The sequence below is a fragment of the Sphaeramia orbicularis genome, chromosome 20 (genome assembly GCF_902148855.1).
Source record: "Sphaeramia orbicularis chromosome 20, fSphaOr1.1, whole genome shotgun sequence".
NCBI lineage: Eukaryota > Metazoa > Chordata > Actinopteri > Kurtiformes > Apogonidae > Sphaeramia > Sphaeramia orbicularis.
Window position 1 is genome coordinate 21,470,035 of NC_043976.1, and position 16,168 is coordinate 21,486,202.

At 37.7% G+C, this 16,168-nt stretch overlaps 1 protein-coding gene across 1 annotated transcript in view; it reads left to right on the forward strand.

The window, feature by feature from the left end:
- The window catches only part of dok6 (docking protein 6), a 59,244-nt gene that overhangs the window by 14,625 nt on the left and 28,451 nt on the right, over positions 1 to 16,168 (forward strand). Inside the window, exons 2-3 of the mRNA XM_030123358.1 lie at positions 11,370 to 11,477; positions 15,465 to 15,579. Of these exons, the coding sequence (XP_029979218.1) occupies positions 11,370 to 11,477; positions 15,465 to 15,579 (223 nt within the window). The remainder of the gene's footprint in view (positions 1 to 11,369; positions 11,478 to 15,464; positions 15,580 to 16,168) is intronic.

Here is a 16,168-nt window from a genome sequence, read left to right on the forward strand (position 1 = left end):
GGATGTGATTTAAAGAGCAGGGAATTGACATTATAGCGACTTAAAGCAAGTTTTCTACATGCAAGCTCATATGCAGGAGCCAACAGTACTGACAGCTAGTAACTGCCCAACACCGTGTCACAATGGGATAACCACAGCAACATTATAAATCTGTATGCATAGATCATAGGATTATTATGGTGGTATAATCCTGTCTCCCACTCCTCTCCAGTAAAAACAAAGCATCTCTCTTCTAACCTTTATCAGTTCTGGCTTTAACTCTGGCCAGTTTTCTAGGATGGATGCCAGTGAAGTGTAAGCTGACATGAGCAATATATGCCACCGTGTTTACACCATAACCCCTCCTTCCATTCCTCTTCACTCCCTCACACCTGAGAGAGAAACTTCAATATTGACCTACATCTCCTTCAGAATAATTTGGCTGCTATTTTTATGCCATGCTTTAAAAAAAAAAAAAAAAAAACTCTGCTAGCTGTGATGGCTAGATCTGCACAGTGTGTGACATTTTAACTAATGTTTTCCTGCTTACGGCTGCGAGCCCAGCTTGGGTCAAACATTGCTTTTGTCTCCGCTGTTTTCACAAGAAACAACAGTAAAGCGCTTTTCATGGGCTGGTGTTATTTGCATGAAAATTGCACATTTTGTTGGGCTGCAAAGAAAAAAAACCTCTTGCTTATAGCTTTGTCTAGATTAACAAACAGATATGAGGTAATGAAAGACGGATTCTTCAGGAAGTTTTTATGCAAAACGTAGTCTGCATGCTGAATTCGACACCATGATCTATCCTCGCTGCTCTGACCACAAGTCCTATTTAAAAGCACAATTTATCATGAATCCTAATGGAGGGCTGCAGCCAGTTGCCTTTATAGCTCTGGCCTACTCCGACACTCTACTTTTTCAACAGGCACTCTCGCTAGCTCATAATCAGTTTCACTTCTCCAAACTTTCCTCTTTCCTCTCAGCCTTCTTTTTGGTCTCCAGTTATTTGCTTCTTCCTCTTAGTCTCCTGTTCTCTCAGTTTCTTGATTATTCTCCATAATTTCTGCCTGTTAAATGCTCATTTTCATACCACCTGCCCTTGCAATATTGGTCACATTTAGTAGACAGACTTCTTGGTTTTGGCTACGATCCAGCTGGAACCTGTTGTCCAACATATTTCATGCCACATTGTGACTGGGATCGAGTTTTCAGCGATGAATACTTTGTAGGTAATGCCAGACAGCCACTGCCAAAGCCTTAACAAATGAAATAAGGGTTACTAATACTATGATATTACATTTCGGGACTAGTTTGGGTCATGAATGTTTGATGAGAATGTCCAATCATGCATAGACACAAGCATTGCAGAAAGTGATGAGCGGTGGGAGGGGGGAGTGGAGGCTAACAACAGACAGTCAGAGGGAGAGACAGAGACGAATCAGACTGAGAGAAAGAGGGGAGGAAGGGGGGTGGGGGGGGATTTGTGTGTGTGTTTGGAATGGAGCGGGGGGCAGTGATTACTTGCTGCTGAGGTAGCACCGCATTACACATGAGGATTTGGAATGGCCCAGATAAAGTAATCTATGATTAACTGGGGCGCGGCTGGCTTGCCACCCTGCCAACAGCTGTAGTCGGGGGCGAATTACAAAATTATGGGATGTCCAAACATTTTAGATGCGCAGGGTGTGTGAGTAACGTACGAAGTCAAAGGTGAACGCCGGCAGCTGGGGAGGAGAGTGACAGAGGGAGCAAATGTGCAATTAAGACAAACTTTTGTATATGTCACATTTGGCAGGGAATTGTTGAAATGGCGGAACAGCCCTGGGAGGATTGAGGAGGGGAGCTGGAGGCTGGGGTCGTGGTCGGCGGAGTGATCGCTGCAATGATTGCTGTAACAACTGTCCGATGGGATAACAAATCAAATTATAAAGATGGACACCACGGCGCAGACCCCGCCGCCGTCTGAAATTGATTGCCAGCACCAGGAGCAGATATTGCCGGGCCTGGTCTGTCATAGTCCATCAGGCCTCATTATCACCAGGGGAACACTAAACCGTATGCAGAGCAAGACTTCATCCACACTACGGCAAAGGGGAAAAGAAAAAACAAACACTGGCAGAAACCTTTAAGCAGATGCTGTGGACGCTCCAGTGATTATACAGTTAAGCATTTTCTCGTCAACATGCTAAACACCAGCTTAATCGGCGCCGTTACCATCGGGTCTGAGTGTTTTAGGGCTACCTTGATTGGAGTGCTCTCATGTCATGTGTTTTCAGTAAAGTGCAGCAGCAATCATCTTTAAACTGTCATTTTCAGAACACATGAATCATCCAGGGGTTACAAATCCTTCCCACATTTGTCCTTTTTTCTTCAAATATCTGAGAAATAATAAATGCATCTGCACCTCCAAGGTGTTGCGATTGCGTTACTAGTGCTCCTGAGAGTCTAACACACTGCTATTTTTATTCTGCTGTCTGATTAGTCATTTACGTGAAGCGAGATGTCATTGGAAATCATTTTCATGTCTTTAGACAGTTCCTCAGTTCATCCAAATGATGAGAGCGTTGTGTTTGGGGTGAATGGGGCTCGCATTTATTGAGGATCTAGACAGTTTCTCAATAACGTCACAAGTTTGATAACACTATGTGAAGTGTATGTCGTTTTGTATGGGATCCACTCGCAAAATGTGACTTTGTTTTCAAAGGCTGCTCATTACTGAACTCTACGGTGTGTCTGACTTCATAAGATTTTTACTAGACCTCTCAGACATGTTTTACACACTCTACCATGTGATGTGAGCTTACAATCCTGGCTGTCAGGAACCAAAGTATTCCTTTTAGTGTGCGCATTTGTGCTTAAAATATCAGTATAAACTACCGTGAAACATCATAATTAGAAATTTCAGCGTTTTTGCTTGTTTACATAGATCTGTTCTCTGCTTTTGAGTGCCTGTCTGTAATCATACTTAAGCTCTAATCCTACCTTCAGTTGCCTTATTTTGACTGGAGTAGCTGAGCTGATGTTGATGAACTTGCAGCACCTTGCCAAGTACCTCCTGAAGTGTTTTGCCACAGACCTCCCTAAAAGTGACAGGATTACCCTTGAAATGTTCTCTCCAGCCCGTTGACTTTGCTACTCCACACTGTGTGACTGTATGTGGTGATGAACTCTTTGTTTTTTTTTTTGTTTTTTTTTTTACACTGTAGTTATGTAGAGATGCACTTCATATCCCACTCACATAAACAATATATAACACAGTGCTTTACAAAGATGTTCTGACTTTCAAAAGTAATCATGAACAGGTCCAAAACAGATTCCTTAATGCTTTGTTAATAGCCTTCTCAGCCACATCATGACTTAATGAAAACCACCTATTTTAAGTTTTGGCCATTTTCCTATTCAGCTCACGCATTTACTCAAGGTCACCCGAATTCTGTGGGTAATGTTGCTCCTATTTCAGTGGAATGTAAATTTCGGTTTTGGCTAGTCCACTTCACAGACACTTCATCACTAGTTAGCTAAATGTTGAGAGTCATCACAATCAAACATCTCGGACCGTTTGAAGCGTGTTCTCATCAACAGTTTGTCTGAAATGATATTCATTATTTCCATCATCCTCCAAGACTCTCTCAGTTTCCAAAACTGATGCCATCACCGCTGTTCTCCATAAAAGGAAACTTACATGAATTATAAATTTAGTCATTTTTTTTCTTCATACACACTTTGCATGACAACTGAAGATATGAAGATATCAAACTGTGTTTAATCTAAAATAAAATCTGATCCCCATATAAGAGTCCTTGACCTTTATTAATGCATAGAAGGGTAACTTGTATTACAATATTTTACAGTTACCAAGCTGCAGACATAAAAATATAGAGAAGTAAATGGAAATTTGTTCTCCTCATATTTTGTTTTTATGTCTGTTTTCTTATTTATGAATAGGACACACATACATACCCATACACCTTCCACACACCGTATGCACACACTCATTGAAAAAATTATTTTCTTTAATAAATCATTCTAAGATTGTGTTAATGAAGTATTAAATTTTAATGACCCAATCTCATTTGGATTCCAGCGGCCCATGGGTTCATCCCACCTCCAAGAATATAAATGAATACACAATAAAACGTCTACTTTAAATCTACATGTAAGACTTCTCATTTTTATGATCCTTATGACCTCCAAATTTTGGCTGTTCATATAAAGTTCCATTTTGACCATGGCACCACATGAATAATTCCATCTTTAAGAGACTTAAACACTGAGGTTACATTGGACACATGAGTCTAAGAAGTTGGGAGATGGCGGTAATTATGTGTGTTTCTGTACGGGCACATATTGAATAAGAGCCGTATGCCTTATCCTGCTATTTTTTAATGATAAGCCTTCTACCCATTTGGCTGTCTTTGAGATGGTAACCTTCCAATTACACCAACAGAAGAGCAAGAGGCTTCAGAGTTCATATTCGTTCTGTAATGGGATCCCTGCTGAGAAGCTGCTTACATAAAGTGGAGAGAGCACGTGGTGATTGGTCCTGGGGCGTACTGTGATCAGTAGTTGAATGGATGCCTTTAGTGTGTTTTCAGACAGCTGTGAGTCACTGTGCATGAGCTTGTGCCAACAAACCTTTGCTTTTGGTGTGTTTGTATGGGAGACTGCTGTTCTTGTGGATTTTGCCAGTACACCACCAATACTACCATCACTATTAGGCTCATTTCTTCCACTGCTCTGGTAGATTTCTGACTGGTTGCTATGTGGGTGCATCTATGAAACTGGTCCTTAAAACAGGACGAGGGGCTAAAAATTCAAACTAGATGTAGACTAATGCTATGAAGAAATTTTGGAAGCACTTTGGGTCTATTTTGAAAATAAATACTTACTGAGATAAAAGAGAAACTATTTTTCAGATAAAACACAATTTTATGTAATTTCACATTATATTTAATGCAAAAATCTGCATGAAACATGGTTAAAAATGACACGAAAATTACACACTACTGTTTTTTTTTAATATCTCTGTATTCTCTCACAGGTACATTTTGGGAATTGAACTAATTATGCAAGGCAGTGTTTCACAAAAATGACCACTGTTGCAAAATCATTCGCGATCTATATACGTTTAATGTGGGGCAGGTTCTGCATGTAACACCAGTGGACACGATGGGTTACATACAAAACCTGGAATGAGACTGAGGATTCATGAAAAACCTGCATGTCTGGGTTGGAAAAACCACTGGGATCATCAAATTTAACATAGTGTCTTTATTTATAGTGATATATAAGACCATTTTAAGCCATGTGGTCTATATCAAATGCACTGACACCTAGGTAGTTTTTCATGTCCCAATTTTGGTCCTATTTTTGGCCCCAATATTTTATTCAAAATTCATTAATTTTGGGATAGCTCAGAGCAAGAGTATCATTTTTTTGCATTTATCTGAGGTCATCATTAGGTACATCCTGGGTCTATGGCCTATGTCTAAATTTCTCTTTTATTATTGGGTCTAAAAAGTTGGTACCAAAATGAACCCAGTTTCATGGGTGTGTATGTTAAATGACACTGGTAATGAATTAGAATAGAATAGAATAGAATAGAATAGAATAGAATAGAATAGAATAGAATAGAATAGAATGCCTTTATTGTCATTATACACATGTACAACAAAATTAAGAGACAACTCTCTTGTGGTGTGTAGTGAAAAACCATTTAAAAGAAAACTTTAAAATTATATACTGTATAAAAACAAGCATGTCAGCCAACCAAAACTGGTAGAGATAATAAACATATATTGCACTTTGACCCTGGCTGAACACTGAGGATATATGTTAAATATATATCCTTATTCGAGGAATTAGAAGTGTTAAGTAAATTAGTTTAACAAATGTGTGTATAACCAAGAATTCTTGTTTTAACTTTTGATTATTTCTGTAATTAATTGTTGTTTTTCAAACGCCAATATGATGGTGGTCTGAAACCAAAAGAAATTTAGATTACTAAAAGAAAGAAAAAAACTAAACAAAATAAAAAAACAGAAAATATTCAAGTTGTAGGAACTTGAATGAGAAAATGTACTATTTTTGCTCTACTGAATCAGATAAATGGAATGTAAAAGTACTTGATGAATTTAATAGTCACCAACAGGAATGTAACGATATGAAAATTTCATATCATGGTTATTGTGACCAAAATTATCACGGTTATCACTGTTATCGCAGTATTGTTGAAATTGTTCTCAAAATGTTCAAAAAGTACTTATACACACACTCATGTAATTTAACCAAGTTGTATTTTGGGAAAAAAAAACAAACAAAAAAAACAACAAAATAAAACAAAATAATTGGCACAATGCACATTCTGTCGGCAGAAACATTCACGTATTAGCCCTTAGTGGTCTGAGCCTATTTTGTCCGTTTTCTGTCCTTTTGAGTTTGCCTTTATATACTATATAAAGAAATGTTTATTATACCCATGTTTGGTATCTTTTTTTTCAGCACAACTTCATCTGTATCAACTGCCTGTTATTTTTTTCACTTTAAACAAAACACAAAAGGACAAAAAAAACACAAAAATTATATAAAATCTGATTTAAAAAAGGAATATAATTTATTGCATAAATAACACACAGATTTAAAATTGAATATTGGTTCCAAATATTAGGTATATACAATTAAAATTGTAATAAATTAAAACTAAATTCAAATATTTGACATAAAAGCATATCTTTACATAGGCGTTTTCTCCGGAAAAGTGCGGTAATCAAACACGGTTATCATGATAATTAGAATTAAGCGGTAACACTAACCATTGGCAATTTCACCGCAGTTTATCGTTATACCGGTAATGGTTACATCCCTAGTCACTTATGTTCCTGCAACAGCTAAAAGCCCAATGCATTATACTTTCTCTTGACAAATTTGCCATTTAGCATCTCTGTGGAGTTGACCATATATTTATAAGGTTAGCAGAAGTGGATCAGCTTTAGTCAGCAGTAACTCAAGTAATCAGCAGTCAGGACAAACACCAAAAACACAGGGGAGATTTTGTTTTCACCAGACCTGCCCTTTTCATCACTACTTGATTTTTCTTCTATAGTTGCTAAGGTGCCTTGGGGTGCCAAGAAGCATATTCTCCATTGTTCTGGCATTAAATGAGTCACACCAAACTCGGCAGAGAGTCTCATTCACATCTGTGTAATTACAATCAGTGTAAGAGTGTCTCTGAATAAGACCCACCAGCAGCCTGAGAATAGGACTGCCTTGACAAAGCATTGACAACTGCGAAACAGGCAAAATTAAGCCCTCTCCATTCATACCCCCTAGTTCTTATTATGCACCAGCTATCTCACTGCGCTTGCTTTTGTGCTGGTATAATTACTTAATCTGAGCACTACTAGGGTGAATTACTTTGTGTGTGGCACGCAGGCAGCATTGCTTTGACTCGAGCTCCCTGAGGGAATTGAGGCTAGCTTTAATTTTACTGTTTTATAGGAGCAAATGTGGTAATGGCCATTGTCAATAGGCAGTCATATCTTTGTAGATATTTCTGTCAAAGATGCTGTTTTTTTTTTTTTTTTCTTGAAATTGTTGTGGGAGTAAAATACAATATGGTCAATTTGAAATAAGAGTATATTGCCCCTTTGTTTCCCTTCTTTTTTAACACATTTTTAAGGATGGTGTAGAGAATGATCCATAGTGCATTAGAGAGTGTCTGCTGTGCTATTTTGTGTTGTTTGCTGTTTATAATGGTCCTGGGTAACACTTAACTACAATGGAAGCCCATCACTGCAGACCGATAAGGACCTAGGGATCCACTCTAGTCAATTACTGCAAAGTGCCAAGTTCAACTCAGTGGGCCTTTTATGAAGTACACCAGCTGAGTAAACAAATTAATCGTACATCCATGGTTCCCCAACACAACCATGCGGCCCAGGGCAATCATACATCAGGCAGACTGATAGTGGCTGTCTCCACCAGGAAATAGAAGGGTCCTACTACTATTAAAGATAGACAACCACATAGGACTCATAAGCTATTGGCCATCAGACTTATTCTACCTCTCATCTGGTCTGCTCTATGTTGTTTTTTTAATACTGTGACATAAAAACATTGGTTATTTTATTGTGTATCTTACTGCGGAAAATGTTTAATTGAAGGAACAAGCCTAGATTTTTTTTTTTTTTTATGGAGTAATTCACTAATAGACCTGACATACTTTTACATGTTGACATGCATTATGTCTTTTCTGTGTTGAAAATGCTGCACTTGGAAGAAAGAATAGTGCAGGGAGAAGTATTCCAGGGCTTTTAGTGGTTTTCTGTTAACATGAGCTTGCATGCTCATTGTAATGGTTTCACCTTGAAGTCTATTTTATACGACACCCAGTGTTTGTGTTATCTCAGACTGGTAAATGGGTCTAATTGTGGTTTAGTAATCAATGCAATGTGCAGCTATCTGATACATCAGAGTATAAGTGTGTGTGTGTGTGTGTGTGTGTGTGTGTGGTTACACATTGTGTGGGAAGAAAGAACAAGACTATCTGCATGTGCTTTACAGTGTTTAATAAATGAATGTGCGTTGCTAGCTTGAAACTAAGTAATAGTTGTTACGCTCTGAGTTAATCCAAAACTCTCAGAAGTAAAAGTCCTTTGGTGAACTTTAAAGGATGAAATCTTTGCTCCAGTTTCATCCATAAACAATGCATTTGTGCATTTACATAATGCAGTTTAAATGCAATTTAAGAAGCTGAATGTTTTATCTGTCCTCTTGCAGATAAATAAGTAATGTATTGAATAAGAAATTGGAAAATGAATAAATAAATAAATTATTGGGTTGAAAATTAATCTATATGATAAAAATATTAATCAATAATTTAAAAATGGCAAGTAAATTTGTTAACTGTTTATACTAACCTGTTTTCTCATCTTTCTTTTTTATTTTTTTCCAACTGACCTATATCCTTGTGTATTTTTTTCCTTTTAGCAGTACAGTGTGCTGTTGAGTGGGCATGGCTTTAAGATTTAAGATGACTCATCCTTTCACTGCTAGTGAAACTGGGGTTTTACTTTCACAGATCAAATTCAGCCAATAATAAGAGCTCCTTCGGAATATAGCAAAATCATTCATGAGAGATAGATGTTTTCTTAGTTTGGACTCAATTCAATGCGTTGATGTGTGTGACAGTTCTGCTGTACTTTGCATGTCAGGATTGTATGTGCCCAGTGTGAAACATAGCTACATGGATCATCTTTACACCATCAAATCCTCAGTCGCTGTCAGCATTTGAATATAGGACAGTGAAGACTTAACATGAAACTGTTTTGGTACCAGTACTTTATTACCACATGTACATAAAGGCTCAAGGTAGTGACAGAGTACAAATCTAATTTTAGATACTATAGATCTATCAGTGCATAAAACGCAGGAAGCAGTACATGTTAGTCTTTTTCTGTGTTACTGTACGCTTTGTATTGACCTGGCCGGTCGATAAAACTATCACATGTTCACGCATGTGTTGGAAAAGATAAGAACCCTTTTTTCCTGGAAATCTATATTTTTAATGTCTTTCTTTTCAGCATATCCACTTAGATAGAGTTAGAGAACCAAAAATACACATATGTTATCTTTATGACCTGTAAGATATCAGTGTCACCAAAGCCTCCAAATGCATCAGTATCTAAATGTATTAGTAATGATATTTAATACGTGGAATGGGACTTTTGAAATGGTATCTTTAACTCATAACACTACTTCCAAAGGAGTTGGGATGTGTAAAATGTAAATGTATATAAAACAGAATTATGATATAACCCGTATTTATCCATATTTTATTCACTATAGACTAGGGCATTAGTGACTTCAGATTTTTTCAGATCGACTTATTTGTCAATAAAGTCGAAGTCGAGTCGACTAGTCGTATGACGATGTCATCACATTGACAGTGGAGGAACAACACAGACACACAGCTGATCAACAATGAGAAACTTGTACTAATGTTCCCTGTAACATTAACAATGTACAGTAAAGAGTGGACTAAAAAACTTGCAAGAAACTAAGGATGTAACAATATGAAAATTTCAAATTGTTGTTATTGTGACCAAAATTATCACGGTTATCATTATTATCGCGGTATTGTTGAAATTGTGCTCAAAATGTTCAAAAAATACTTATACACACACTGAAATAATTTAACCAAGTTGTATTTTGAAAAAAAAGAAGCCAAATAAAATAATTGGCACAATGTACTTTGTCTTGGCAGAAACGTTCATGTATTAACCCTTAGTGGTCTGAACCTATTTTGGCTGTTTTTCAGTCGTTTTGATTTTGCCTTTATATACTATATAAACAAATGTTTACTAGACCCATGTTTGGTGTCTTTTTTTTTCAGCACAGCTTCATCTATCTCATCTGTCTATTTTTTTTTTCACTTTAACCTACTGTAAAAACATAAAAGGACAAAAAGCACACAAAACATATATAAAATCCCATTTGAAAAATGTATAGAATTTATTGTATAAATAACACACAGAGGCTTAACGAACCTTTTCAAAGACTTTAAAAGTGAATATTGGTTCCAAATATTAGGTATATAATATCACAGTTGTAATAAATTAAAACTATACTCAAATATTTGACATAAAAGCAGATCTTTACATAGGCGTTTTCTCCAGAAAAGTGCGGTAATCAAACATGGTTATCATGATAATTAGAATTTAAACGGTAATACTAACCGTTGGCAATTTTACTGGTTTATCGTTATATCGGTAATCATTACATCCCTACAAGACACAAGCGTCATCAGTCCTTCTCAGACATTTTAACCAAACAAAACACAGGCCAACACCTTGAATTTTCTTTTAAATTTAAGTGAACTTACTTTTCCAGCCTTTTGTCACCTTTCACTACATTTTTTCAGTTAAAATATTTAATATGTTTTTCATGTTCTGTTCTGAATAAAATACGGGCGTCCCAAATTTGCGGGAATTGAGATTTTATTTAAGGAGACAATTATGATATAAATCATCGTTATCATCTGTATGTCAGTGCATTTTCATTATTTTACAACTGATAACTGCATATGGATAAACTGCACTGCTACTTTGATGTGAAGACATTTAGCTGAGGTGGATTTAAGTTGTTACCAGGCAGCTTTAATTCGAGGATGTAGCTTAGCTGGCATTGATTTCTCTCTGCTCTGGTATACAGCAGCGCTTTTCTGTTCCGATGTCCGATGCCAGCTCCAGTACTCCTGGTCTGAGCTCGACATCTCTGGACAGTCAGTTTGTGTTTTGCTGTAGTCTGTATCTCCAGTTACCATAACCTATTTCTTTGGTCCAAGGCAGTAGTGTTTCTGTAACCAGGCTGCAATCGTTCTCTGTTGTCAGATCTTCCGGAGGTGTTGGCTGGTTTTCAAGAAGGCCTCTAGTAAAGGACCCCGGCGGTTAGAGAAGTACCCAGACGAGAAGGCAGCGTACTTCAGGAGCTTCCATAAGGTAAATTATCTCCTGACCTTTCTGAATACGTGAAGTTCTCCTGCACTTTTGAGAGTTGAAAGATGGAGCTGTAATGGGATGTCTAAATACTGTTTGTCCATCTCTATGGATGTAATGGTAAGTCATTTTTAGCTTTCCGGCCGACAGGCTGTAAGCTATTGTCGTCATGCGGAGTCCGTCATCGTCGTCTGTCATCGTCTGTCATCCGTTACAAAAATTTCAATCATCTTCTTCTCCGAAACCACAATTCCAATTGACTTCAAACTTGGTATACAGCTTCTTTATGATGATGTCAACAAAAGTTAGTGAAATTATTTGGATCCAGATCTGATTCTGGATTTAGTGCGACTTTGAAAAATTTCCCCATTATAAGAGATAGGAAGTGGATCGATGCAATAACTCAGTAAATATAAATGATATCAAGTGCAAATTTCTACAGTCCAGCCCTAATGGGGAGATGACCAAAACATAATGCCCACATTCTGATCAGGATCTTCTTCTGGATCTGGGAACTTACGGAAAATTTCACATGGGCTCTTATGGGGAAAACATTTATATCGTCTTCTTCTCTGAAACTACAGTTCTGATTGACTTCAAACTTGGTATACAGCTTCTGTATGATGATGTCAGCACAAGGTATTGACATTGTTTGGATCCGGATCTGATTCTGGATTTGGTGCGCCTTTGAAAAATTTTCCCATTATAAGAGATAGGAAGTGGATTGATTCAATAAATCAGTAAGTATCAATGATATCAAGTTGGAATTTGAATTTTTTACAGATCTGATTGGAATATGACCAAAACATGGACTATTTCTGTAATACAATAAATACACATAACTGGGTGATAATAAATGGCATCTGGATACATTTCCCAAAGCTTTTCATTTGGCTTTTCATTATGCTACAGGGCCATTGGTCCTATTTTTACAGATAAAATGCCTGGTTTTATGTTAGAAATGGTAAGTATTTGATGTCTTTCTTAGTCTTTTTTGTAGATTTACACATTGCATTTAATCACATATAGATTGTCACAGTCTCCAGAGAATCATGATTATAAAAGTTTGTTTGTCCACACTCCTTATTACCAAAATGAAATTAAAGTGGAGGTGTTTCTCCCCAGGGTGTAGTCCATTTTAGCCTTCATTTGCCAGACAACAGCCATGGATTTAATTTAGCAATTTAACCAATAAGAGGAATCAATTATCTTATGTGATAAAATCTAATCTGATCCCTTACTAAACATCGCATTTAGGTTTGAGCTTGTTTTTTAACTCACCAGAAATGTGTCACTAATAGATTGAGTGGTATCATTGAACCCAAGATTGAACCAAGTGATTTGTTCTTAAATGACATTCTATTACTGGAGAAAAAAAAAACGGCCACTTTTGATAAATGATGTTAGATCACTTTACTGGAGTTGGGGGCTTTTTACTTCCTATTCAAAGAAAGACTATTAAACGGAAATAAATGTGGTCACATGAGCTCTAAGCTGTAGAGTAATATACAATCCAATAAGTGCCCTGTTTTTATCTTCATATAAGATGTTCTGTCTATTGGCCGCAGATGATGGAGTTAAGAGTCCATTAAGACACATTTTGTAACTTTATCTCGTCCTCTGGGTTTTTTTCCTCCCTTTTGAAAGCAATAATCCTGTATATAATATATCTCTCTCCTCCTCCTAAGCCCTTTGAAATACTCCAATTATGGCTCATTATCATGGTGAGGGGAGATGATGTTAAAGGAGTAGCACAGTGAAAAGTGTTTTATAGCGGTGAGAGGACATAACAGCAGATAACAGGGTGCTGTGATACGAGGTTTCTTATGTGGAAGTAGTTAAAGAGCTGACTCTGTGCTCTTTAATAAACTGTCTACAAGCTTGTGATGAAATCAAGATGGGGATTTCTCAAGTGGAGTGGCTGTTTTTTTTTTTTTTTTTACCCAGAATGCATGTGAGCACAAGTTTAAACCACCCGTATGAGATAGGTAGATGATGTTTTGATCCACTTTGTTAGCATCCCTAGCTACTACGGTGCCAGCCATGTAGTTTGTATGAAGCGACTTTCTGCTTACTACATCATGCTGTCACATGGGGCGTGCTGTGTGGCTGTTACCCTCCCCAGAGGCACCTTGTACAGCCAGCGCTGGAGTGAGCGATGAGAGCACGCATGCACCAGTGCACCTGGTAATGCATCGCCACAAAGATCAAGAAAGGTCCCGTCTGAGGGCTTCATTCAATGCTGCAGTGCTTTGGGAGGAAATAGGCTACTGATTTACAGAATCAACACAAAGCGGATTGGCTTTCTTTCCCACTTTTTTTCTCACTCTCCCCATTTCCTCCCCCTCTCCCTCCCCCTCCTATCTCTTTCTCCCTCCTTGTCTGAGGAGCGCTGGTCCACACAGTAAAACAATCCCTGAATATTTTTAGAAATATTTTTAGCCCTCTGAGAAGTTGTTTTTGTGTGTGCTACATTTCTCAAGCTCTCCCGAGTTCTTGACAGCAAGCGGGAAGGGGGAGTTGTAGTTTAACGCCTAAATATGTATGTCCATAAGGAAGTGTATATAACCTGTCAAGCAAAGAGAAATAATTTTTTTTTTTTATATATATATTGGACTATATGAGATTAAACGCCTTTAAAAATAGAAGGAAGGAGTCAGATTGGGAGTAAAACAGAGGAGATGAGGAATAGGTCTCATCACAAATGACTCACTTTTCTGCGACTTTAGTGCCTCAGGCTGGGAATGCACCCAAATCTTTCCTTTAGACACTCATCCACACACACAAAAGGAGGAAGACTAAGATATGCGCTAAACACAAACAGAAAAAGATTAGGGGCTGGAGAAATTTACAGCTCAGAAATTCCCACTGTCTTTGTCTTTGTGTCAGTTATGTGTGAATAGTCTGCCTGAGGACAAATATATACTAAAAAAATCACCTCATCTCATATAAAATATTTAAATATGATCACTGAGGGGCTAAGAAATCACAAATGAAAAATGTTTCATATCTTGCAATATCCATGGCCTCCTCACCCTTTTCCTCTAGTCTTATATTCCGTGGGTCTCTTGTTAAAAATCCAACAGAGACTAGATTGTATCTGAAAATATGAGAGGAATTGATTATATGCTATGCTATCAAACAAAGAAATCCATGGTGCACATATGTTCTGTGTTTTATTAGGTCTGTTCTTTTAACCTCTAACAGTCAAGCTTTACTATACGGGCACTGAGCCCAGCTAATTCATTCCCAACAGTCTGGCAAAGGGCCCACGGTTAGCACACAATGGACTACAATAATGTAATGGGCCTTATCTCCAAGGCAGAGTGAACACAGTGAAGACTGTTGAACAAAATGGCCTGTAAATGCGGGTGATATTCAATTAAATGTAATCTTTTCTTTTTTTCATTTGCGATCAATCTCCTGGTAAAGTGATTTAGATGCTTTTGATCGCGCTGTTCTCTATTGACTGGAGGAGCATTTTCAAGGAGAGCCACTTGATCAGCGGATGCACAGGGTATATGTAATGATCAGATCACATTTATCCACAAAATGCTTTTAAAATAAATAGCAACGCATTACATACCGTACTAGTCTGTAGAAAGTAATATGGTGAAAGAGGCTGGCCTTCTGTGTGATTTCTTACACTGTGAAAAGTGCTTACTGCATTCAGCCGCATTATTTTGCATTAAATTTATGATTTTCTTTTTTTATTTAATCATTTTGCATCATAGAAAGCTTATAGAAAAGAAGCAGGTACAGCTGGTTATACCCTGCACCAAAGTGCACGGTTGGATTTAAATCATTGACATCCCAGTTACGAGTTGAGTGCTGTAACCTTTCTTATACTTTTGTCATTCCCTGTATTCCAAGCCTCTAACTACAGTGCACAGAGCAGAGCAAGATGGCAGTTAAGTCTTGCCGCTGCTACGCTGCTGGCTGTGCTCATTCAAGGTAATGTGCTGCTGCCACTCTCTCCTACCTCCTTAGATCACTGAGCTCCATAACATCAAGAACATTACCCGGATGCCGCGGGAGACAAAAAAGCACGCTGTGGCGATCATCTTCTGTGATGACACATCGAAGACATTTGCGTGTGAATCAGGTAAGCACTTTTCCTCTATTCAGAAAGAACTTTTTAAGTACAGTAGAGATGAAGATCTGACGGGTAGGGTGATTTTGTGAGTTGTTTTTTTTTTATTATTTTGTATGCATGTGTGCTTGGTAGGAGGTGATAGGTGAGAACTGGAAAAGTTTGGCAAGTCATGGATGGAGGAAGAAATAGAAGTGAGAGGTCAGAGGGAAGAGAGGCAATATGAGAGAAAGACAGGTGAAAGAAAAGAGTCAGTGGAGGATTGGAGTTTAGCCAAGTGATGCTCATTTGCCGCTGTATTAAGAAGTGGGAGGATCTGTTCCGAGATATTGATTTTCAAACAGCAGGTATGAAAAACGATAGTGGGCATCATTTGCAGTGTATTTCAACCCAATTATGGAGTATAACAAAAGAGATTGCCTCTAATACGTGGACAGGAAGCTAAAAAGGTGCGTGGTCCACACATAGGGTTGAGATGTCACAACTCATGCTTTACATAAAAGTTGCAAATGGACATATATATATATATATGTATACTTAACACCATTAAAGCACACGGTCCAAACATGTGGTGCAATGTCCAGAAAATGATTTGCTCAGG